The sequence below is a fragment of the Myotis daubentonii genome, chromosome X (genome assembly GCF_963259705.1).
Source record: "Myotis daubentonii chromosome X, mMyoDau2.1, whole genome shotgun sequence".
Classification (NCBI taxonomy): Eukaryota; Metazoa; Chordata; class Mammalia; order Chiroptera; family Vespertilionidae; genus Myotis; species Myotis daubentonii.
This window is the reverse complement of record NC_081861.1, coordinates 40,173,872-40,199,790: the sequence shown is the minus strand read 5'-3', so window position 1 is coordinate 40,199,790 and position 25,919 is coordinate 40,173,872. Positions and strand designations below refer to the sequence as shown.

Below are 25,919 nucleotides of genomic sequence, written 5' to 3'. Positions count from 1 at the left end.
CACACTGGCCAGGGCTGGTTTAATTTTTTAAATTGTCTTATCAAAAAACTGGAAATACACTATGAAGTACTGCTTTGATAGCATTTTTTTTTCAAAAGGTGGGGATGGATTTCAAGATAAGTTTACTGAGAAAGTTGGCAAGCTATTATAGCAAAGATAGCGAAGTCTGATATATATGCAAAGTGCTATAGGGTTCATCAATATGGTATAGAAACTATACTTTTGATATACAGTAAAACCTTGACAGTATTCTATTTTGGAAGAGGGAGTGACACTCCATTTGTCACTTGGGTACCACACACAGGTTGGATGTGTATGTGTGTTTCCCCCACGTCCCGCGTGGTTCAGGGTTCAGGATCTGGAGGAGGGGCTGCACGCAAATGAAAGAGACGAGACGAGATAATTTGGAAATATTGGGGGGCCAGGTGGGCTAGTCCAACTCAAGGGGAAGGATTTCCACCGGTGCCCAGGCCTCGCCAGCCTTTTATTCAACTTTGGATACACATAAAACCCTTAGGCAGGCAATTGCGGTAGCAGATAGACTATCTTAAAGGTCAGTAAATATTAGAAAGATTTACTCTGAGACTATTTGATCAGGAAAGAGCTTGAGCCTCCATTGTCAGGACTAGACAATCGGTGCATAACTCAGGCCCTTGCCATGGGTTCAAGGTTCACCAGCGTTCCCGGATCCCTTTTTGCACTTCTCTGCTAGTGAAGACAATGGGCGGCCTCCTGCAGTTGGACACTGGTTATTTTGCAGCAAAGTCCTTAAAAGAGTTTCAAACTAAAAGATACACTTTCATACCCCCAAAGAAACCTGTACCCATTAGTAGTCACTCTCCTTTAGCCCTTTCCCTCCTCCACCCCACCCCCCAGCCTAGGCAACCACTAACCTACTTTCTGTCTCTAATGGGTTTGCCTCTTCTGGACATTGGGCGACTTGGAACACAGGGTGTCTGGGTGTCAGAAATGAAAGGCAGAAGGCACCAAGGGCACCATGCACTTACTGCAGGGTGCTGTCTCTGCCCACCGTATCCAAATGAGTAAGGCAGCATGGCATAGAGGCATGGGCACACCCTCTGCTCTACCACTTTTGAGCTGTGTGACTCTGGTCAAGTCCCTTAACCTCTCTCAGCTTTGTGTGTGAATTCTACATAAATATTGTCTTTTCCACTTACCTCACAGGCTTGCTACCTGGATCAAAGAGATAATTTTAAAATATAAAAAGAATTTGCCCTAGTTGGCTTGGCTCAGTAGATAGAACATAGGACTGAAACGTCCGCGGACTGAAACGTCCTGAGTTCGATAATCCTGGTCCAGGGCACATACCTCAGTTGCAGGCTCAATCCCCAGCCCCAGTCTGAGTGCATGTGGGAGGCAACCAATCTATGTGTCTCTCTCGCATTGATGTTTCTCTCTGTGTGTCTCTCCGCCTCCCTTCCACTCTCTAAAATTCAATGGAAAAATATCCTCGAGTGAAGATTTAATTAATTAGTTAGTTAGTTAGTTAGTTAGTTAATAATACACTTTGAAAACCATAAGGAATTGTTATTCCCAACCTCCAATTCCTCTTGACTAAAGTAAGGAAACACGTTTTGCTCACCATCCTCCTTCTCTCTCCAGATTGTCACAGCAAAGCCCCTGATGCTAGTTAGAACCTCCTTCCTTGCATCAACTTAAGGGCCAAGGGTGAGCATCCCAATCCTGGTTAAAAACCTGAATTCATATCAACAAAGGTCTGCAGTGGCTTTCCTCCCACCTTGAAATCTGTGCGAACTTTCTGATCTTCTCAATCTCTAGTTGGTTAGAGCGCCCTCGTGTGTCTCCACATGGTAATACTTTAGGTCTTTTCCAGGAGGAGACATTCCTTTCATCACAGTATCAATAAAATGTGTAATGGAAAATTTTTTTCTCACCACACTTCAGGGCCAATGCTTGACACTTGGACTCCAGTTAAGCCATTGCATCCCGAGTCTTTGGCAGGTTTCCTGCTTGCGCTCAGGCCTGATGATTTCTTTCTGCTTCCTGTTCACCCCTTTCTCCTTAGTCATTTTGAGAAACCTTAGTCTCATGGTTCATAGATGTCCACTTGGTCCTGCCACTACTGTTATTCCAAGCTTATCCAGTTCCCGAAGTAAGATCATGATTTTTTTTCTTTCTAAAAAGCACATCACACTTTACTGAAGGACTAACCAAAGCCACCTTTGGTTAGGAGAAAAGGTAATTTCAAAGTATTAGGAAAGAATTTTTTTTAATGTCTGTCTTTTTTTCATATATTTTTATTGATTTTTTACAGAGAGGAAGGGGAAGGGATAGAGAGTTAAAAACATTGATCAGCTGCCTCCTGCATACCCCCCACTGGGGATGTGCCCGCAACCGAGGTACATGTCCTTGACTGGAATCGAACCTGGGACCCTTCAGTCTGCAGGCCGACACTCTATCCACTGATCCAAACTGGTTAGGGCAGGAAATAATTTTTTAAGTATTTACTAAATATGAAAGGTATTCAAAATGGTAAACCTTTCACAGGGGTCTTCTCATGTAAAGCCCTGGCACTTGGAAAGGAGAAAATGATAAACAGGGACAGTGACATCTGGCAGTTTACACTCAAACATACACTCTCGCACACATATCTACACACTCTCACAGCCACACACTGTTGCTCAGTGGGAAAGGAGTTCTCTCATTGAGAATCATGTCATGCTATCAGCACAGATCTTTGGAAGAAGGAAAATTTCTATTTTATATCTGGAACCTCAAGAATGTTCCCTGTTCCCTCCATCAGCGAGCCTTATGGACACCTGGGGGACTTTCCTTCCCATATTCCCCCCTTGCCTGTTAGTATCCCTGGATTTTTCTAGATACGTAAGCCCCACTGGCAAATTCCACTGAGAGCCAAAGGCACATGTGCCTTTTGGCACACATCTCCACCCCCCGCCCCCAGGAGCATGTTCCTGAAAAGCTGCCTGTAAAATAATTTTTTGCAGGGTAATTATGATTCCCCACTGGCTTCCAATAAGATTTCTGAGCCGCTCCCTCTTCAAGATTGATTTTCAATATACACCCAAGACTTCAGCTTTAAGTTCCTCTGCCCCCTGCCATCCTCTCTGACAGTTACTTAAACCTCATCTGAAAAGTGAAGAAATCATCAACGAAGCATTAAGATCTCTCCTAAGCCTTGGCCAGATAGTTCAGTTAGTTAGAGCATCATCCAGATACGCCAAGGTTACGGGTTCAATACCCGGTCAGGGCACGTACAAGAAGCAACCAATGAATGCATAAATAAGTGGAACAACAAAAAATTGATCTCTCTCTCTCTCTCTCTCTCTCTCTCTCCCTCTTAAATCAATAAATTAAGAGCTGCCTGGCCAAAGAGCTGCCTGGCCGGTGTGGCTCAGTGGTTGAGTGTTGACCTATGAACCAGGAGTTCATGGTTCCCTTGCCAGTCAGGGCATAGGCCTGGGTGGCAAGCTCAATCCCCAGTAGGGGGCATGCAGGAGGCAGCCAATCAATGATTCTCTCTCATCATTAATATTTCTATCTCGGAGAGAACCAAGATGGCGGCATAGGTTAACGCCGGAGTTTGCTGCTTTGAACAACTACTTCAAAAGTGAAACCAAAAAACGGAAGGGACATCACCCAGAACCACAGGAACGCTGGCTGAGTGGAAGTCCTACAACTAGGAGGAAAGAGAAACGCATACGGACACTCAGAGGAGGCGCAGTGCTGAAGTCAAATTCTGAGGTGCGGAGTGCTCGCGCGGAGTGGGCTGGCGGCGGAGGGCGCGGTTGTTGTTTTCAATCGGGAGGGAGTCGCAGACTCTGAGCACCAGATCCGGGCGAGTCTTTAGGGACCCAGACTCAAACGGGAGAAGCGGGACTGTCTGGCTTCGGTCAGAGCGAGTGCAGCTTTCTCTCCGAGCTTTGCAGCGGGTGCTGGGACTCAGAGAGGCAGAGCCCCTGGGGACAGGACTGAGAGCCGCCATAACTGCTCTCTGCGGCCCACCCTGTTGATCCTGTGCGACCCGCCCCGCCCAAGCCCTGCACAGAGGCATTTGCCAGATAGCCTCAGGCAAAGGCTAGATTAGCACCTCCCTAGAGGACAGAAGTTCTCTCACTGCTGACACAGCTGATTCTCATAGCCACTTGGCCTAGAGGTCAAACCCTCCCTGGAATTAGCTACAACAATCAAGATTTATCTATAAGACTGCGAACAAAGACCACTAGGGGGTGCACCAAGGAAGCATAACAAAATGCGGAGACAAAGAAACAGGACAAAATTGTCAATGGAAGAAATAGAGTTCAGAACCACACTTTAAAGGTCTCTCAAGAACTGTTTAGAAGCTGCCGATAAACTTAATGAGATCTACATGAAAACTAATAAGACCCTCGATCTTATATTGGGGAACCAACTAGAAATTAAGCACACACGGACTGAAATAACGAATATTATACAGACGCCCGACAGCAGACCAGAGGAGCGCAAGAATCAAGTCAATGATTTGAAATGCGAGGAAGCAAAAAACATCCAACCGGAAAAGCAAAATGAAAAAAGAATCCAAAAATGCGAGGATAATGTAAGGAGCCTATGGGACAGCTTCAAGCGTACCAACATCAGAATTATAGGGGTGCCAGAAGATGAGAGAGAGCAAGATATTGAAAACCTATTTGAAGAAATAATGACAGAAAACTTCCCCCACCGGTGAAAGAAATGGACTTACAGGTCCAAGAAGCGCGGAGAACCCCAAACAAAAGGAATCCAAAGAGGACCACACCAAGACACATCATAATTAAAATGCCAAGAGCAAAAGATAAAGAGAGAATCTTAAAAACAGCAAGAGAAAGAAACTCAGTTACCTACAAGGGAATACCCATACGACTGTCAGCTGATTTCTCAACAGAAACTTTGCAGGCCAGAAGGGAATGGCAAGAAATATTCAAAGTGATGAATACCAAGAACCTACAACCAAGATTACTTTATCCAGCAAAGCTATCATTCAGAACGGAAGGCCAGATAAAGAGCTTCACAGATAAGGAAAAGCTAAAGGAGTTCATCACCACCAAACCAGTATTATATGAAATGCTGAAAGGTATCCTTTAAGAAGAGGAAGAAGAAGAAAAAGGTAAAGATACAAATTATGAACAACAAATATGCATCTATCAACAAGTGAATCTAAGAATCAAGTGAATAAATAATCTGGTGATCATAATAGAATCAGGGACATAGAAAGGGAATGGACTGACTATTCTTGGGGGGGAAAGGGGTGTGGGAGATGTGGGAAGAGACTGGACAAAAATCGTGCACCTATGGATGAGGACAGTGGGTGGGGAGTGAGGGCGGAGGATGGGGCGGGAACTGGGAGGAGGGGAGTTATGGGGGGGAAAAAAGAGGAACAAATGTAATAATCTGAACAATAAAGATTTAATTAAAAAAAAATATTTCTATCTCTCTCCCTCTCCCTTCCTCTCTGAAATCAATAAAAAAAAATTGCCCTAACTGGTTTGGCTCAGTGGATAGAGCGTCGGCCTGCAGACTGAAGGGTCCCAGGTTTGATTCCAGTCAAGGACATGTACCTTGGTTGCGGGCACATCCCCAGTGGGAGGTGTGCAGGAGGCAGCTGATCGATGTTTCTCTCTCATTGATGTTTCTAACTCTCTATCTCCCTCCCTTCCTCTCTGTAAAAAAAAAAAAAATATATATATATATATATATATATATATATATATATATATATATATAAAAGTTTACAAAATTCTACAAAGTAATAAATTAAAAGCAAAAAAATATCTCTTCTAGTTCAAATAGTCCAGAGTCTGTGATCAAACCTGTAAATACATTGAAGAGGCTGCTATTTGGAGGAGACATCAGGTACCCCCATTTCAAATGCAAATACCCTACATCTGACTTTTGGGGAGGCTATTTTCCAGGGCTCCAGGGATTTTTGCCCCACTCCCTTAGCAGGGAGCAGCCACCTCAGATGACTGGCATCTTCGTTTTAGGAGGGTTGGCACTTTCCCTTCTGCTCTCTGCTCCCTCTACCCCACTCCCAGGTGTCAAATTCCAGAGACCCTTTCTACTTAAATAGAGATGGGCCCTGGGACTCTGAGGAATCCTGTATGCAATACAGCTGGTGGCCTAGGGTAGGAAGCACTCGCTAAGAAAAAAATGAAATGAGTTGCTAGGGAGGCACTGTGGCTTTGGTCTCTGGCAAAAGAGTTAAGCAAGGGCACGTGCGTCATGGGTCTGTGGTACTGGTCAGACAACTGCCTTTGCAGTCTTTGAACCAGAGATATTATTAGTGCTGATAGCAAAGGGAAATGCCTGCTTAGTGGTGAGGAAAATTAAGTCCAAGCATTCTTCCATCCTGCATTCTCCATGCTGGCATTTTGATTAAAAAAAATATTGCTGCAGCTGTTTGCATATTCTGGAAGTGTGTGTGTATGTGTGTGGTTTGGTGTTTACAGATTTGGGGTTGTGGAGGGGAGTTTCCAGAGCAACGGAAGTAACTGCTTGTCAGTCAGGGTGCATTTTGAAAATGAAACCCTGAAAGCTGGGGCCCGCTTTGGGCCTGGGCCTGGGCCTGGTCTCTGAGGAGTCAGCAAAGGCCAAGGAGGTGGCTTTGGCTAGTCGGTTCAGTGAATGAACCACTGATCATTATTACTTTTTTTACTGAATTGACCAAATCTATGAGTTGCTTTCAGTGTCCTGCAGATTCAATCCAAGGCAGGAATGTGGGAGTGGGCATCAAGGTTCTGGCTGCTGATGCACCCTACCAACACACACACACAATGCCCCCACCACATATACACACAATCACATTTTCCCAGGTTGCCAAACTAGAAGAAGGTAACATATTTCTCACACACCTACTAGGTGCACAAGGATAGTATGACATAGTCATCAAAGAATTTAGAAGTATTTTTCTTTTAAGATTTCTTTTTTAGTATTTTTAATTTATTTTATAGAGGAGAGAGAGAGAGAGAGAGAGAGAGAGAGAGAGAGAGAGAGAGAGAGAGAGATTTGTTGTTTCACTTATTTATACATTCATTGGTTGATTCTTGTATGTGCCCTGACTGGGGATCAAACCCGCAACCTTGGCGCATAGGGATGACGCTCTAACCAACTGAGCTTCCTGTCCAAGGACAAAGAGTTTAGAATTTAATTGGCATGTGAGAACAAGGGGAGAGAAATACAACATAAGGCAGTCTGTGCCAGATGCCACGGCAGTAATACAAACAGAGGATTGAGGGAGGGAGAGTGATCACTCTGGGCTGGGGTAATCAGAGGCAGCTCACTGGAGAGGTGGAAACTGAGGCCATCCTTGAAGGACAGGGAGAAGAACTTCACTATTCAGAAGCTGTGAGGGAGGACAATCTAGAGGAGGGCAAGTTCAAGATGTACTCAGGCTAGGACAAGTCCATCCGTTTGGCTGAAACTTGGGGCTTGTGGGAGTGATTTGTAGCCAATAAGCCTGGCTTGGACACCGGTAGATCTGCACTAGAACAAAGGCTATGGTGTCACACAGACCTGTTCTGCCACTTCCTGCTGGGTGACCTTGGGCAAGTAGCCTAACCTCCCTGCAAACTGAGGATAATAATGATGCTTAGCTCTTGAGGCCATTGAGAAAACTAAAAGTTTTACATCTAGCACAGTGTCTGACACATAGTAAATGTTCAAAAATGGGTTACAGCCCCAGCTAGTTTGGCTTAGTGGATAGAGCATCGGCCTGCGGACTGAAAGGTCCAGGGTTAAATTCTGGTCAAGGGCATGTACCTCGGTTGCAGGCTCCTCCCCAATGTGTTTCTCTCACATCGATATTTCTCTCTGTCTTTCCCTCTCTCTTCCACTCTCTAAAAGTCCATGGAAAAATATCCTCGGGTGAGGATTTTTTTTAAAGGGTTACAAATGCTGTCATGAAGGAAAGCTCAAAATATTTAGGACTGATTCCCAATATTTGAGGGCCAAGGAGGAAAAGCCTCTGATACTTTCCATCACTGTCAGGCCCAGTGGTGTGAGCCTCCATCCCCTCTTGGCCTACACTATTGGACCAGCCTCCTGACTTCCTGCCTCTGCTTCTCCCATAATCATTTTCCTAAATACCACCTTAATCATAGCTGTGTTCCTCTCTGGCTCAAGAACCTTCTATGGCTCCCAATTGCTCACTGACTGAACTCCCTAATAACATGGGGGGGGGGGGGAGACAGGAGGCAAGAGCTACCATTTATTGAGGGAAGGAAAGAGCAAAGAGGAGGCCAATGTTAGGAGTTCAAAGGTAAAATATCATCCTCTTTTAAAAGCCCCTAAGCTCTGAATTCACAGAAATCAGCAGGTCCCTGAGGGAGAGAGCAGGACACATCTCTGAAGAGGGCAGGGCGTTCCCCTAGCCTCTGAGGGTGGAGCAGGGACCCGGGTGGGTGGGACAGTGGAATACCCCTTCTCCATTCCGGGACAGTGTCTACCTGGGTCCTGGTCTTGGGTTTCTGCAGGAATCCCGCGTAGTTCTGGGCGCTGCGGGAAGGGTCGGCAGCACAAAGGGCAGAGCAGGCGAATCTGGGTCACATGGGGTAGCCAGGCAGCCTTCGTGAATGCTAGGTTCGGGACAAAGGCGGCTAGGGGACAAAGTACAGGGAGACTCTTGAGGAGATAAGAAGGACGGTCCAAGGAAGGGGGCGGGGAGCGAGCTCCCAGGAGCCTTGGCTGGCAGCCGAGCTCAGCCCTCCGGGGAGAGGGCGCCCTCGAACCTCTTCCTCTCAGCAGCTGCTGGGATGCGGAGAACGACTGCTGGGGCAGTTGGGCTGCTCCGGGCGACTTTGGGGGCCGCTGGCAACCCTCCCCCGCGCGGGCCGGGAGGCGGGGCCTCCCAGCTCACCTGGGCATTTGGGGCGGGGCCGCCCGCAATCTGGAGGCGGAGGTGGCGGCGGTACCCATTGCACCGGGCGACCCCTCCACACTCCCACGCCCGCGCGGGGGCACTCCCTCGGCTCATTCGTTCTCGCCCTCTCTCCCTCTCTCCCTCTCTCCCCTCCCTTCATTTGCTCCCTCCCTTCTTCCCTCGGAGCCCAATTGCTCAAGCCGCTTCCTTCCCCAGCGCCAGTTCCTCTCCTAGTGGGGCCCGGGAAGGGCTGCGGACGCTAGAAACGCGGAGCGCGGCGGCGGAGCTGCAGGACCATGGCCGAGCCCGGACAAGCCGCGACGCCGGCGCCCAGAGCCTCCCTGCCATGGAGCGCGCACAGCCTGCGGAGCTCCCCGCAGCCCCGCCCCTCGAGAGTGGACGCCGTCAGCCTCGGCAGGTACCGGGGCACAGCCACCGCCTCCCGGCAGGCCTCCTTGCATGGCTCGCTGACGCACTCCGGAGCGGGCTCGGGGCGCCGGCGGGGAATGCTGCGGGAGCTGTTGGGGCTGCAGGGAGCAGCTCCCGCCGGGTGGCAGTCCGAGGGGCGCACGGAGGAGCAGTCCCCGGGCGGGTCGAACGGAGCGGGCAGCGGCAGGCTGTGCCTGGAGCCCCGGGAGCACGCGTGGATACTGGCGGCCGCCGAGGGCCGCTTTGAGGCGCTGCGGGAGCTGCTGGAAGCCGAGCCAGGGCTGCTCCTACGGGGCGACCCGATCACCGGCTACACGGTGCTGCATTGGCTGGCCAAGCACGGGCGCCACGAGGAGCTCATCTTGGTGCACGAATTCGCCCAGCGCCGGGGGCTGCAGCTCGACGTGAGCGTCCCGGGGAGCGGCGGCCTCACGCCCCTTCACCTGGCGGCTCTGCAGGGCCACTACCTGGTCATCAAGGTGCTGGTGGGCGCCTTGGGAGCTGACCCCACGCGCCGTGACCACAGCGGCCACCGGGCCTGTTACTACCTGCGGCCCGACGCGCCCTGGAGCCTGCGGGAGCTGTCGGGGGCTGAGGACTGGGAGAAGGAGAGCGACAGTGAGCGGAACAACGCCAACAACAACAGCAGCGGTGGCGCCACCACCGCCACCGGGTGGACGCTGCGAAGGACTCTGAACTCACTGGGCGCGACGGCCGCGGAGACACCGATGAGAGAGGTGACGTTGCCCAGCAAGGAGAAGGACTCAGCAGGCAGCCGGATGGCGCAAATTCAAGGTTTTTTTCGCCAGTTGTTCCCCTTCTTCCAGGACCGTTGAGGGCTACGTAGAGGAGAGTGCAGAGGGACGCGCCACTGTGGCGAGGCCTCGGTCCTCCCTTGTCCCAGATTCCACTGAAGGGGGTATGCGGCCGAGTGCGCTGGCCTGCAATGAGCAGACCACATCCGGTCTGTCTCAGGTACCTGTCACAAATCTCCTGCAGTCACTGGCCAGGAGACATGGAGACCAGGCGTCCTCTCACACCCCTCCCCCCACCCCAACAAAGAGAGAGCAAAGACCAAGCTGTCCTGGAGCCCAGTCCCAAAAGGAGCTGGAGTTAGGGGCAGGATCGCGGTCCTGCTTGGGAGAGGGAAAGTTAAGCTTCCAGTAGCCATTTCTGATCTGGCAGAAGTTTTGGGTTATTGCTAGAAGAATGAGTTAAGACTGTAAACCACTGATGCAGAGTGAGCGCCTAACTGCAGGCTTGACTTGGCTACTAAGGGGTCACTTAGTGCTGCCAGAGTCAGCCCCTGGCTCCCTGTTCCTGAGACAACCAGACCTTACTGGTACTTTTTCAAATGTATCGCGGATGACTTCTTAAGCATATTAAAGTGGAATTGTTTTCCTTTCACATGACAAAGCTGTCCTTTGATTTTTTTTTTCATTAACCACTGAGGTGGGGGAAGCTTCCTACATTTGCAGGGAAGAGGTCATCCACCCATGGCCAGGAGCTAGTGATCCAGGGCAGGCTCTGGGCCTCATTCTCAGAGCAAATGGCTGAGCTGTGCACTGAGGGAGCTGCTTTCACCTTGACTCTGAGTCTATTGGGCTCTTGAGCATCTAGGTTTGGGCTCCGGCACAGTCTCCTCCTAGAGTTGTGTGTAGGGGAAAGAAGGGTAGTAAAAGGGGAAAGCCTCCAGACGTACATTTCTGATAATTTGTGGTGAGTCATGTCATTTACCTGGACTTCTGGCCTCCAGTGAGACACACCCACTGGCACTTTTTTCTGAGATAGGACTTTAATCATCATCATTTGCTTTTTTTTTTTTTCACTCCTCACCTGAAGATATGTTTCCATTGATTTTTAGGGAAAGTGGAAGAGAGGGAAAGACAGAAATATCGGTGAGAGAAACACATCAATTGGTTGCCTCCTGCACGAGCCCCAACCAGGGCTGAGGCCAGGGAAGAGACTGCAACCAAATACGTGCCCTTGACTGGAATCAAATGTGGGACCCTTTGGCCAACGCTCTATCCACTGAGCCAAACTGGCTAGGCCCTAACCGCTAGGGCATCATTTGCTTTTTTTAAATTACACTTAATATATAAGCTGTAGTTTGAAAAATTGTTCCCAGACAAACTGAGCAGAATACAGCACAGTTAACTCGAACTGAGAGGAGGGAAAAGCAGTTGGAGCCTAGAGTTGTGTATAGGGGGAAGAAGGGTGGTAAAAGAAAAAAGCTTCTAAATATGCATGCTGCCTTAGAGAATATTTTAAAAAATAGTGCTGCATTCCTGGAGCCCTTGCAATGGACTGGTGTGTCCGAAGCCCTCCCATCTCAGTCCTTAAACACGAGGGAGAAATTGAGTCACTACAGAATACAGAAACCACCGTGTGCCCATTCATTCAGATTTCCATCTCTGCCTGCCTAGTGGGCCTATTTGCCCTTTTTTACTACCCACTCTGTGCCCCCAAACAATCCCACCTTCCCTTAAAAAACCCATTAGATTCTTCTCACCCATGAAATGATCCAAACCCTTCCTGTTGGTGTTTTCAGCCTGTCCCAGGTCTCTAGGAATGGCACCTTAAACATATTTATTCCTGGCTACTGGCATTTGGCATCAGCAGCTGGCATAACTCCCCTGCATCTTTTGTGCCCATTTATTTTAAAGCATACTTTATTTTTTAAAATATATTTCTTTATTTATTTCAGAGAGGAAGGGAGAGAGAGAGATGGAAACATCAATGATGAGAGAGGATCATTGATTGGCTGCCTCCTGCACGCCCCCCACTGGGGATCAAGCTGGCAACCCAGGCATGTTCCCCGGGCCAGAATCGAACCTGGGATCCTTCAGTCCAAAGGCTAATGCTCTATCCACTGAGCCAAGCCGGCTAGGGCTTTTGTGCCCATTTTATAGATACAAATTGGCTAACTGATGCAAGACTTTAGTTTCTGTTCCACCACCTCCCCCTTGACAACTGCCAAGGTGGGTTGGGCTTGGTGAAGGCTGCCAGGGCAGAGCCTTCCTGCCACATGGCTGAGTCTGCCGGTTCCTGGCTTGGAGGGAAGATTAGCATGTGCCTTTGCCCAACATTCAAAGGACACTTATATCAGTAGTCTCCTCCCCATAGGCTAAGTTTGAATCTAAACGTCTTAACTATTAGCAGATTTGGGGACCTGAGATGAGCATTCGCCTTGCTCTTTCCAAAATGAAAACCAAGTCAGCTAGAAGATTTGAAAGTGGGTTTCTATAGTTTTTCCTGTAGTCAGCTATTTTTCCCCACAGACTTTTCTCATCATGTGATATTGCCTAGCCTACCTCCTCCATGTAAAATTGAGGTTTGGCTGCAGGGGACGTACTCCCATTCTGAAAACTCTCCATGCCTAACATCAAGCCATTGGCATTTCTGGTATGCTTTTCGAGGCAAGACTGGTATGCTTACCCCAAGAGAAAGGATAAATTCCCTGAGAAACTTCTTTCCTGGGAAGCAAAACGGAGTTGAGCAGATGATGCGAATCTGCATTCTAGTGGGGCTTGCAGAGGAAAAAGGAGATGGGAAGTAGGGCTGTGAGGTGTAAACATGGGGGGAAGGGTGCTGCTCAGAGAGCAGGGCCTTGGCCCAGGCTGCAAGGTGCTGGAAAGGCTTTCAGGGAAGAAGGTAATTCCTGATCTGAGGCATGGGTGAGTGGGAGATGGTCAGTGAAGGGGGAGGGGCCTCCTGGCAGAGCCAGTGGAGTGTGTAAGGGCCGGTACACCAAGTACCAGGAAATGTAGGTCAGCCTGTTTGGCAGGAAGGTGGGAGCTAGGGAGTAATTAATGGCAAAGCTGGAGCAGTGGGTGGGGGTCCAGATCGCTGAGGGTCTCATAGATCATACTAAAAGAAGAACATTGGTTTTCACTTAAGGTACCTAGGAGCCATGGAAGGTTTCCAAGCAGAGGAGAAACATGAGGTTTTACCAAAATCACTCTGCCAGTCATGTTGAGGATGGATGTGCTAGATGATGGGGAAAATGAATCACACAAGCAATGTTTCTGGAGAAAACCTTCAAGTAAAGTCATGCTTCAGCAGAGAAGTTCAAAGACCCCCATAGAGGTCAGTGGCTTTCAAATTTCTCTTTCTTCTCAATAGACTTTGATCTAATAAATCTTATTTTGAAGCCCCAGGTGTAAAACTGACAAATTGAGACTAGGTTGCTGAGCTCCCCACCCCCTGCCTCTGTCTTAGACAGTAACATAGGGGCGTCCCTGGAGCAAAATTCAAAACCACTGGGGTAGGGAAAAGCTCTCAGCCTAACCTGGGTTCCATCCTGACTGCTAACTAGCGGCTTTGAGCAAATCACTTGTCTCTCTCAGTTGCAATTTTCTTATCAGCAAAATGGGAACAATACAATCTCCCTTGAGGTTTGCTCTGAGGATTGGAGATAATTGCAAGGTCTAGTACCTGCAGGACACACAGAAATAGGAAACAACAGCTATTGTTTGGCAGAATTGAAAGGCTCACAGCAGGCTTTTGTGGTGAAACTATTTTACCTGCTAGCCTAGTCCAGGAAGGATCTTGTGGTTACCTGTATCCCACCTCTAAAATGTGTCGGCATTGCTCGCAAGTTATTTCCTCCCTGTGCCAGTTGAGTGGCTTTTCCTCAAAGGAGATGTTGGTTCCTCTGCTGATGTTCTTCACAACCTACATTCTTTTACTTGAGGCACAATTGTAACAAGCTGCCTCACCTTGTTCTAGGCCCATAGAAGTAACAGCAGCAACTTAATAAGTGCCCATCAAATAATAAATAAGTTAGATATTGTTTCCAGATAAAATCATAAACTGGGCCCTAGCTGGTTTGGCTCAGTGGATAGAGCATCAGCCTGTGGACTAAAGGGTCCCAGGTTTGATTCTGGCCAAAGGCACATGCCCAGGTTGCAGGCTTGATCCTTAACAGGGGACATGCAGGAGGCAGCCGATTAATGATTCTCTCTCATCAATGTGTCCCTCTCTCCCTCTCCCTTCCTCTCTGGAATCAATAAAAATGTATTTTTTTTAAAACATAATAAACTGGAGTCAGAGCTAAACCTGAAATCCTCTGAAGAGAATAAAAGTATACAAGTCCGTTATCTCCTGACCCTATAATCTGTGAAAATGCCTTCCTCCCATTCCAGCCAACATACCCTACATTCCACACTCAGCCTCCATGTCTTCTATTTCCGTTTATTTTAATGAAGGAGCATGCCTGTCTACTTTCAAGATGTAACTCATGCTGTCAACCCATCTCCTCCAAGGGCTTTATTCCTTCAATCCCTTTCCTGTATCTTCAAGCTCACCCTCAATTTAGTTCAGTGCAGTAACATTTATTGAGTGACTAATATTTATTGAGGCTCTTTGGATGATAAACAGGCTCAAGTTTCCCCCCAGCCTTCTGGCTTAATCTTATGACTCTCTTCTCTTCACAGCCAAGCCTCTCAAAGAGGTCTCCTCCCCTCTTTACTCACCTCTTTTTTTCTAATTCCTTTTTTATTGATTGATTTTAGGGAGAGAGAAACATTGACTTATTCTTCTACTTATTTATGCATTCATTGGTTGCCTCTTATAGGTGCCCTGACCAAGGATTGAACCCACAACCTTGGCCTATCGTGACAATGCTCTAACGAGCTGAGGTACCAGCTAGGGCTTTCCTCACCTCTTTTTTAAAAATATATTTTATTGATTTTTTACAGAGAGGAAGGGAGAGGGATAGAGAGTTAGAAACATCGATGAGAGGGAAACATCGATCAGCTGCCTCCTGCACACCCCCTACTGGGGATGTGCCCGCAACCAAGGTACATGCCCTTGACCAGATTCGAACCTGGGACTCTTCAGTCCACAGGCAGATGCTCTATCCACTGAGCCAAACTGGTCAGGGCGTCCTCACCTCTTAATCGCTTCTCAACTCTATGCATTCTGGTTTTTGCCTCCATCATCCCAGTGCAATTGCTTCCTCAAAGGTTGCCTATGATGAACTTCCATCTGCCAAATGCAAGTCCTTATCTTAGTTCACTTCTTGGCCCCACTAGTCAATGTTGGTTACTTCTTCCTCCTTGAAACCCTCTTCTCTAGTCTTCCATGGCCTCCTATAGCTCTAATCACTGGTGTTTATCAAGCTGAAGTCCAGAAACTTTTCTCTTCACTCTATATTCTCTCCCTAAGTCATTTCATCCCTTCTCTATTCACCCTTCCTCACTCTACTCCATACACACAGTCAGTCCTTCTTGCTGTTCCTAAAAAGAGCCATGTTCTTCTGAACTCTGGGATTCCTACATGCTGTTCCCTCTCCAGAAACACTCTTCCCTCTATTCCTTGCCTCCCCTACCCCCTCCCACCTGGTTCATTCCCCCTTATCCTTCAGATGTTAGTTTAAATGTCACCTCCTGCCGAAACCGGTTTGGCTCAGTGGATAGAGCATCGGCCTGCAGACTGAAAGGTCCCGGGTTCGATTCCGGGCAAGGGCATGTACCTGGGTTGCGGGCACATCCCCAGTAGGAGATGTGCAGGAGGCAGCTGATCGATGTTTCCCTCTCATCAATGTTTCTAACTCTCTATCTCTCTCCCTTCCTCTCTGTAAAAAATCAATAAAATGTATTAAAAAAAAAGTAAATGTCACCTCCTTAGGGAAGTCTTCCCTCCCCTCAGGCAAGGTTAGCACCACACCTGATCTGCTCTTCAGTCTTTAACACACTTGAAATTATTCAAGCAGTTATTAGATTAATATCTCCCCTGCCCCCACTAGACTTAACTTCCATAAGGACAGGGACCAAGTCTGTCTTATTCACCACAGTATCCTTAGTTCCTGGTAGATGGAAGGTGTTCAATTAATAGGTATTGATTGAAAATAGAATCATAGATTTTACCTCAAAAGCACAGAAACAAAGAGCTATGTCACTTGGCTAGGCTACAGTCCCAGTTGGGGACCACCCACACCTGTGAGGACCAGTATGCCCTTCCTGAAAGCCTGCACTATTAATTCCCAATCTGCCTAGTCTGGCCTCATCATTGCAGAAGCCAATTCTTTGCAATAAATCACTTAATATATATATTTCTGCTGGCCCTGCCTCTCTGATTGAACCCTGACTCATACAAAAAGCAACCATGTTGCTCTAACCCAGCGGTTCTCAACCTGTGGGTCGTGACCCCTTTGGGGGTTGACCGACCCTTTCACAGGGGTTGCCTAAGACCATCGGAAAACACATATATAATTACATATTGTTTTTGTGATTAATCACTATGCTTTAATTATGTTCAATTTGTAACAATGAAAATACATTCTGCATATCAGATATTTACATTACGATTCATAACAGTAGCAAAATTACAGTTATGAAGTAGCAACGAAAATAATTTTATGGTTGGGGGGTCACCACAACATGAGGAACTGTATTAAAGGGTCGCAGCATTAGGAAGGTTGAGAACCACTGCCCTAACCGGTTTGGCTCAGTGGATAGAGCATCGGCCTATGGACTGAAGGGTCTCAGGTTCAGATTCCGGTCAAAGGCATGTACCTTGGTTGTGGGCACAGCCCCAGTAGGAGGTGTGCAGGAGACAGCTGATCAATGTTTCTCTCTCATCGATATTTCTAACTCTCTATCCCTCTCCCTTCCTCTCTGTAAAAAATCAATAAAATATATATTTTTTTAAAAATCCATGAAAACAAAGCAACCATATTATTCCAAGATGATAAGTTTGTGATCAGATTAAAGTTTATTCAGATGGAACACACCTAATAACATTCCTCAATAAAAGGAAACAAGATTGGTGGAGGACCGGAGGTGGAGTAGGAGCTCCAACAGCTGGAAGGGACCATGGCCAACAGTGAGCGCACCTTCATTGCCATCAAGCCTGATAGGGTCCAGCACCAGCTTGTGGGAGAGATCATCAAGCGTTTTGAGCAGAAGGGATTCCGTCTTGTTGCTATGAAATTCATGCAGGCTTCGGAAGACCTTCTCAAGGAACAGTACATCGACCTGAAGGACCGCCCATTCTTTAGGGGCCTGGTGAAATACATGCACTCAGGGCCAGTGGTTGCCATGGTCTGGGAGGGGCTGAATGTTGTGAAGATAGGCCGAGTGGTGCTTGGGGAGACCAACCCAGCAGACTCCAAACCTGGGACCATCCGAGGGGACTTTCGTATCCAAGTTGGAAGGAACATTATCCATGGCAGTGACTCCGTGGAAAGTGCAGAGAAGGAGATTGGCTTGTAGTTTCGGCCCGAGGAACTTGTAGATTACAAGAGCTATGCTCAGAACTGGATCTACAAGTGACGTGAAAGCTGCCCACAGTGCTTTCCCCACTCCATTTCCTCTCCCTCCCACGGCAGGGAACCAGACTGTAGCTGATCTACTTATCTCTGAGAACTTCCTTCTAATCTGGAGGGACACTCTTGGAGCTGTGAGTGTTCCCTGTACAGTGCTATATGCTACCGTCAGATTAAAATGTTTCACCCTAAAAAAAAAAAAAAAAAAAGGAAACAAGATTCCTTGGCTCCTTGGAGCAATGGCTAGTTCTAGGGCTAGAGAAGTAATAAATTATAACAGAAAGTATAAAATAAATATCCATAAGTCCATTTTGATATAAAGAAATGATAAAATAAACAAACAAATAAATAGAGAAACAGAGTCAAATCTCCCAAGCAGAAAAATTCCAAATAATTTATGGAGATACTCCTCTGTTAAAGTGGGGAGTGTAACTCCCCACTCCTTAAAGAGAGCTACATGACTTGGGGTGATGAATTCTAGAATTGTATACTTGAAACCTATATAATTTTATTAACCAATGTCACCCAATAAATTCAATGTGTGTTTTTGTTTCTTTGTTTTTTTAAATATATTTTATTGATTTTTACAGAGAGGAAGGGAGAGGGATAGAGAGTTAGAGACATCGATGAGAGAGAAACATCAATCAGCTGCCTCCTGCATACCCCCCACTGGGGATGTGCCTGCAACCAAGGTTCATGCCCTTGACCGGAATCGAACCTGGGACCCTTCAGTCCGTAGGCCGACCCTCTATCCACTGAGCCAAACCAGTCAGGGCCAATGTGTGTTTTTTTTTTTAAGAGAGTTACACATTGTAACTTCCCTCCAAAGAGTACAGTTGGGAAGGGAGAAGAATGAGTAACCTTACAGTGGAGAAACCTGACCAACACTACTAGAGCCAGGTGAACAGGCCAGTATCAAATCATGTTGATTATATGTACCCTTGATATGATCTGATAAGAATGGCACTTTATGTCGAAACCGGTTTGGCTCAGTGGATGGAGCATCGGCCTGCAGACTGAAAGGTCCCAGGTTCGATTCCGGTCAAGGGCATGTACCTTGGTTGCGGGCACATCCCCAGTGGGAGATGTGCAGAAGGCAGCTGATCGATGTTTCTCTCTCATCGATGTTTCTAACTCTCTGTCTCTCTCCCTTCCTCTCTGTAAAAAATCAATAAAATATATTAAAAAAAAAAAGAATGGCACTTTACCTCTGTGATCTTCCTCCCTAAAACTTATCTCAGTCTCATCATGAGAAAAACATCAAACAAAATCCAATAGAGGGGCACCCTACAAAATATTTAACCAGTACCCCTCAAAATTGTCAAGGTCGTCAAAAACAAGGACAGTCTGAGACATTATCACAGTCAAGAGGAGCCTAAGGAGGCCCTGGCTGGTGTGGCTCAGTTGGTTGAGTGTCCTCCCATGCACCAAAAGGTCGCTGGTTTGATCCCCAGTAAATAAATACATTTATTTTTTATTAATTGATTGATTGATTGATTTGAGAGAGAAGGGAGGGAAGGAAGAAGGAAGGGAAATTTGTTGTTTCACTTATTTATTTTTGGCTGATACTTATATGTGCCCTGATTGGGGATCAAACCCACAACCTTGGCATATCGGGGATGATGCTCTCACCAACTAAGCTACTTGGCCAGGGCAATTTTCCCATTTTATAGTCCAGGAAACTGAGACTCAGGGAGTGTAAGTGACTTGCCCAAGGTCTCACAGCTGGAAGGTGATAGAATCAAATGTTCCAAGCCAGACAGTCTGACACCAGAGTCTGAACTCTTAACTCCTTCACTCTGCTCTATAAGACAAAATCCCTGGTCTTGTTCTGACTCATCCCTTCCCAACCCTAGGGAGCTTTGATCCACTGACTATTTGAATGTGCCTGTCTTCCTACCTGTCCCTCTTTTTCTCTGTACTTCAAGTCATTATGCAAACAATCTGTCACTCCCAGATCAAAATAAAACCCCTCCCTTCACCCCACAGCTACCTCCAGTTCTCTCATGACTTGCATATCCACAACCCAACTGTTTATTGGACATCTCCAACTGGAAGTCTCACAGCCATCTCAAACTAAATACAACTGACCCTTGAACAATGAGGAGGTTAGGGGCACCTACCCCTGCACAGCTGAAAATCCGCGTACCACTTTTGACTCTCCAAAAATTTAACTACTAAGAGCCTGCTGTTGACTGGAAGCCTTACCAATAATATAAACAATTGATTGATATGTATTTTATACATTGTATGCATTATCCTATATAATAAAAGGCTAATATGCAAATCTACCCAACAGCAAATGACCGGTCACTATGATGCACACTGACCACCAGGGGGCAGATGCTCAATGCCTTTGGCAGTGCTAAGGAGCAGTGAGCAGGTGGGTGGTAAGGAGTGAGGGATCCTGGACTACGAGAGGGCACAGACCAGGCTGAGGGACACCCCACCACCACCACCACCAGTGCACAAATTTTGTGCACCGGGCCTCTAGTATATTATATTCTTACAATGAAGTAAGCTAGAGAAAAGAAAGTTTTATTAAGAAAATCAAAAGGAGCCCTGGCCAGTGTGGCTCAGTTGGTTGAGCAACATCCCATGCAACAATAGGTCCATGGTTTGATATCCTGGTCAGGGCACATGCTCCAGCTGCAGGCTCAATCCCTGGTAGGAGGCATGCAGGAAGCAACCAATCTCTCCGCCTCTTTCCTCTCTCACTAAAATGAAAAAAAAAAATTTTTTTTTAAAGAAAATCATAAGAGAAAATACACCTATAGTATTTTTTTAAATATCTGCAAATAAATGGACCCCCAGCTGGGCACATGCCTGGGTTTCGGGCTTGATCCCCAGTGTGGGGTGTGCAGGAGGCAGCTGATCAATGATTCTCTCTCATCATTGATGTTTCTATCTCTCTCCCCCTCTCCCTCTCTGAAATCAATAAAATAAAATTTAAAAAAACAAATGGACCCCCACAGTTCAAACCCATTTTTTTCAATAGTTATTTGCACATCCAAAACTGAAACCTTGATCCTTCCACCCTCCCACCAGAAAACTATTCTTCTCATGGTCTTTCCCTCTCAGTAAATTACACCACTGTCCACACTGTTGCTCAAGCCAGAAACTTGGGCATCATCTTTGCAAACTCCCTCTTTCTCCTCCCCTACTCAGTCAATCACAAGTCTTGTTGATTCTACTAAGTCTCTCTTATCTGTCCATTTCAGTCCATCTCCACTGCCTCTGCCCTAGTTCCAGTCACCATCATTTCTCACCTAGACTACAAACCACAGCCTCTCACTAGTCTCTACTTCTAGCATACCATGCCCCACCCCCAACCAGCCCGATCTCAGCAATCCGCTGCTAACCTCAGTGATTTCTTATACCCAAACTGGAGAGGCCACTATCCAATTCCAAACCCTTCAATGTTTCCCTGGGTCTCAGGATAGAATCCAAGCAAGCTCCCTCTCAAGGCTTAAAGGCTCCCTATGATCTGGCCCCAACTTGTCTCTCCAGCCTCATCTTCTCCACCCCCCTTACTAGTTTCCTCTAGTCTAGGCAGTTTCTCCCACCACCCTGTATGTTCCCTTTCTACACTGCCAACTCAGAGTGGCTTTCAGTTCCCTAAGTCTCCCAGCTTTCTTTTTACTGGGCTTTTTTGCAGTCCACTTCCTCTGTATAGGATATGACGTATGCCATATTCCACCCGCCCCCCCCCCCAGACCTAATTCCTCTTCAGCCTCAGGGCTCAGCCTGCCCCCCCCCCCGCACCCTTCCCCCCCCACCCGTTGCATGCTCAGAGCAGGTTCCCAAGGACCTATGCCATCCTTACCACAGGACTCAACACTAGGGGTGCAACTGTCTGCACGCTCGCCTGCCCACTGTAGACTGTAAGCCCGTGAAATGAGAGCTCACTACTGTAGCCCAGCACTCCTGCACTGTGTCTGCCCTGTAATCTATAATGGGTGTTTGTGGAATAAACAAGTGCAAGTTGGAGGTAGCTGACCTTGAATTTATATCCACAGGTCAGGCTTTCTGATTAAACTAATAGTTATTGTTTTGTGGCTCATTCACCTTCTGTTCCCATGTCCTCCTCCCATTGGTGAGCCCTGTGAAACACTTTTTCTAATGAATACCATATCAGACACACATTTAGAGAATTATAAATGGGCCATTAGAGGTTCATGATTTTAGAAGCAACTTCCGCATTTCAAATGGAAGAAAACTGAAGTCCCAAAAGCTGAAGTGGTTTGTTAGTAGCAGGCTCACTGCATCTAGAAATATGTAAGTTTAGAATACTTCCCTTGGGCCCTATAAATACTTCTCTCTCATTGTGCTTGTAATACTGTATGATAATGGTCTATGTGTAAAACTGGGACTCAGCCTCAGATTTCTTCATTCCAGTACTCTTTCTCCTCTTATACCATGCTGTGACACATTAAAGATGACCATGAGTTCTTTGATACTTTTCCCAATGACAGGTGGGATCTATATCCCCATCCCTTGAATACAGGTGGGTTCTGTAACTGCTTACTTAGATCAATATAATACAGCAAAAGATATACGTATATATTTGGCAGCCCAAGCTGAAAATGAGAGATCCCTTCTAAAAATTTATTAAGAATTTCAAGATGCCCTGACCGGTTTTGCTCAGTGGATAGAGCGTCAGCCTGCAGACTCAAGGGTCCCAGGTTCAATTCTGGTCAAGGGCATGTACCTTGGTTATGGGCACATACCCAGTTGGGAGTGTGCAGGAAGCAGCTGATTGATGTTTCTCTCTCATTGATGTTTCTAACTCTCTATCCCTCTCCCTTCCTCTCTGTGAAAAATCAATAAAATATATTTTTTAAAAAGAATTTCAAGATGGCAGTGCTCACATCAGCAGCACATGTACTAAAATTAAAACAATACAAAGCCCTGGCTCAGTTTGTTTCCCAGTCTGGGCACATGACCAGGTTGTGGTTTCAATCCCCAGTAGGGGGCAGCCGATCGATTTTTCTCTCTCCCTCTCCCTCTCCCTTGCTGTCTCTCTAAAATCAATGAAAAACATATTTTAAAAAAAGATACAGAGAAAATTAGCATAGCCCTGGCACAAGGATGACATACAACTTCGTGAAGTATTCTACATTTTTAGGCCATGAAAATGTAGTGTACAGCACAGGGAATATATTCCATGCTATTCAAATAATTTGTACAATGATAGATGATTATTAAACTCAGTGGTGGCTCTAACAGGTTTGGCTCAGTGGATAGAGTGTCGGCCTGCGGACTGAAAGGTCCCAGGTTCGATTCCGGTCAAGGGCATGTACCTTGGTTGTGGGCACATCCCCAGTGGGAGGTGTGCAGGAGGAAGCCAATTGATGTTTCTCTCTCATCGATGTTTCTCCCTACCCCTCTCCCTTCCTCTCTGTAAAAAATCAATTAAAAAAAAAAATTCATGGGAGGCAACCAGTCAGTGTTTCTCACATCGATGTCTCTCTCTCTCTTCCTCCCTCCCTCATTTCCTCTCTCTCTCAAATAAATAAAAACATTTAAAAAAACCTGTGTGATGAACACATCATAATATATCCTATATAATAAAAGGCTAACATGCAAATCAACTGAATGGCAGAATGACCAGTGGCTATGACACACACTGACCACCAGAGGGTAGATGCTCAATGCAGGACTGCCCCCTGGTAGTCAGCGTGCTCCCACACGGGGAGCACTGCTCAACCAGAAGCCAGACTCACTGCTGGCGAGTGCAGCAGCAGTGGTGGGAGCCTCTCCTGCCTCTGTGGCAGCACTAAGGATGTCTGACTGCTGGCTTAGGCCCGCCCCCCCACAGGGACATTCTGCTAGGGCTCCCAGACTGCGAGAGGGTGCAGGCCGGGCTGAGGCCCCCCTTCCCCAGTGCACTAATTTCATACACCAGGCCTCTATTATATATATTCATTATGTTGAACACCTGAAACTAATATATATTGTATGCCAACTTAATATTAATAAATTTTTTTAATGTCAAGATGGCAAAATCAGTGCATCAAACTAAGTACAGGGCCCTGTGTGGCTGCACAGGTCACAGGACCATGAAGCTGGTCCTGGTGTCAGTTTCAGGCTCCAGGTTTTAAGAGACTGGCAGCTTTCAGTTCCTGTCTCTTGGGACACTCAGTCAAGCCAACTGCCATGTAAGCACTCAACTGCCCTGAGCTGAGATCACCACACCATGAGAAGCCCGAGTCACATGGAGAGGCCCTGGTGGATAATGTGCCATCTGGAGAGAGACCAAGGAGCACCAAGGTGCTCAGCACATGAGTGAAGAAGCCATCTTAGAAGTGGGTCCTCTAGTTCAGGGGTGGGCAAACTTTTTGACTGGAGGGCCACAATGGGTTCTTAAACTGGACCGGAGGGCCGGAACAAAAGCATGGATGGAGTGTTTGTGTGAACTAATATAAATTCAAAGTAAACATCATTACATTAAAGGGTACGGTCTTTTTTTTTTTAGTTTTATTCATTTCAAACGGGCTGGATCCGGCCCGCGGGCCATAGTTTGCCCACGGCTGCTCTAGTCCCTGCCACCCAGCCAAGGCCTGCCCAAGTTCTTGACCCACAAAAATGTGATAGAAACAAAATGTCTGTTTTAAGCCACTACGTTTTGGGATAGTTTGTTACCCAGTAATAGATGATGAAAAAATATACTGTCTCTAGTGTTCTTCAAAATGTCAGTTACTAAGTCCTGACAATAAACCAAACATTTTTATTTATTAACTAGAGGCCCAGTGCATGAAATTCGTGCACGGGTAGGGTCCCTAGCAGCTGCCACCCGCCGGCTGGGGCCTCCCTTCCCCAACTGCTGGCTGCCAGCTGGGACCTTCCTTCATTCTGCGCTGCCCTCTGGTGGTCAGCACACATCATAGCAAGTGATCAAACTCCCAGTCAGTCGAACTCCCTAGGGGACACTGCATATTAGTCTTTTACATATATAGAAGATTTATTTTTGTTAATCCTCACCCAAGGATATTTTTCCATTGATTTTTTTAGAGAGAGAGAGAAAGGGAGAGGGAGAGGGAGAGACACAGAGAAACATCAACATGAGGGAATCACATTGATTGGTCACCTCCTGCACAAGCCCTGACCAGGGCCTGTGCTGGGGAGGAGCCTGAAAGGGAGGTATGTGCCTTTGATTGGAATTGAACCTGGAACCCTTCAGTCCACTGGCCGATTCTCTAGCCACTAAGCCAAACTGGCTAGAGCAAACCAAGCACTTTTAACACACTGTCTCATTTAATTGCCACAGCCAGTCTGTAGCACAATATTACTATATTTTTTAAATATATTTTTTATTGAATTCAGAGAGGAAGGAAGAGAGAGATAGAAACATCAATGAAACCCTAGTCAGTATGGACTGAAGGGTCCTGGGTATGATTCTGGTCAAGGGCACATACTTAGGTTGCAGGCTCGATCCCCGGCCATAGTCAGGGCTTGTGTGGGCAATAACCAATCGATGTGTCTGTCTCACATCGATGGTTCTCTCTCACATAGATGGTTCTCTCTCTGTCTCTCCCCTTCCCTTCCACTCTCTCTAAAAACCAATGGGACCCTGACCGGTTTGGCTTAGTGGATAGAGCATCAGCCTGTAGACTAAAGGGTCCCAGGTTTGCTTCCAGCCTAGGGCACATGCCCGGTTGCAGGCTTGATACTCCCTAGTGGTGGGCATGCAGGAGGCAGCCAATCAATGATTCTCTCTCATCATTGATGTTTCTCTCTCCCTTCCTTTCTTCAATAAAATATATATTTTAAAAAAGAAGAAGCAGGAGAAGAAGAACAACAACAACAACAAAGTTGGAGGTATTATGCTACCTGATATCAAACTATACTAAAGGGCCATAGTAATCAAAACAGCCTGGTGCTTGCATGAAAACAGACATATAGATCAATGAAATAGACTAGAGAGCCCATAAATAAACCCACGCCTTTATGGTAAATTAATCTGTGACAAGAATATCCAATAGGGGCAAAGGACCTAAATAGACACCTTTCAAAAGAGGACATTCAGAACGCCAAGAGACATATGAAAACATGCTCAAAGTCACTAATCATCCGAGAGATGCAAATCAAAACAACAATGAGGTACCATCCCACACCTTTCAGAATGGCTATCATCAACAAATCAACAAACGAAAAGTGCTGGAGAGGACAGGGAGAAAAAGGAACACTCGTGCACTGCTGGTGGGAATGCAGACTGGTGCAGCCACTATGGAAGACAGTATGGAGTTTCCTCAAAAAACTGAAAATGGAACTCCCATTTGACCCTGTGATCCCACTTCTAGGAATATATCCCAAGAAACCAGAAACACCAATCAGAAAGGATAT

At 46.7% G+C, this 25,919-nt stretch overlaps 2 protein-coding genes and 1 non-coding gene across 3 annotated transcripts; all 3 read left to right on the top strand.

The window, feature by feature from the left end:
* Positions 1–8,761: 8,761 nt before the first annotated feature.
* On the top strand, positions 8,762–10,717 carry SOWAHD (sosondowah ankyrin repeat domain family member D). The gene has a single exon (XM_059680569.1). The coding sequence runs from the start codon at positions 9,169–9,171 to the stop codon at positions 10,135–10,137; it is 969 nt and encodes a 322-aa protein (XP_059536552.1). The 5' UTR covers positions 8,762–9,168; the 3' UTR covers positions 10,138–10,717.
* Positions 10,718–17,062: 6,345 nt separating this feature from the next.
* LOC132225270 (nucleoside diphosphate kinase A 1-like) lies at positions 17,063–17,762 on the top strand. Its single transcript, XM_059680570.1, has one exon. It carries the CDS (start codon positions 17,122–17,124, stop codon positions 17,518–17,520), a length of 399 nt encoding a protein of 132 aa, XP_059536553.1. The 5' UTR covers positions 17,063–17,121; the 3' UTR covers positions 17,521–17,762.
* Positions 17,763–22,591: 4,829 nt separating this feature from the next.
* On the top strand, positions 22,592–22,699 carry LOC132225362 (U6 spliceosomal RNA). The gene has a single exon (XR_009450881.1). It is a non-coding gene; the product is annotated as a U6 spliceosomal RNA (small nuclear RNA).
* The last annotated feature ends 3,220 nt before the right edge of the window (positions 22,700–25,919 follow it).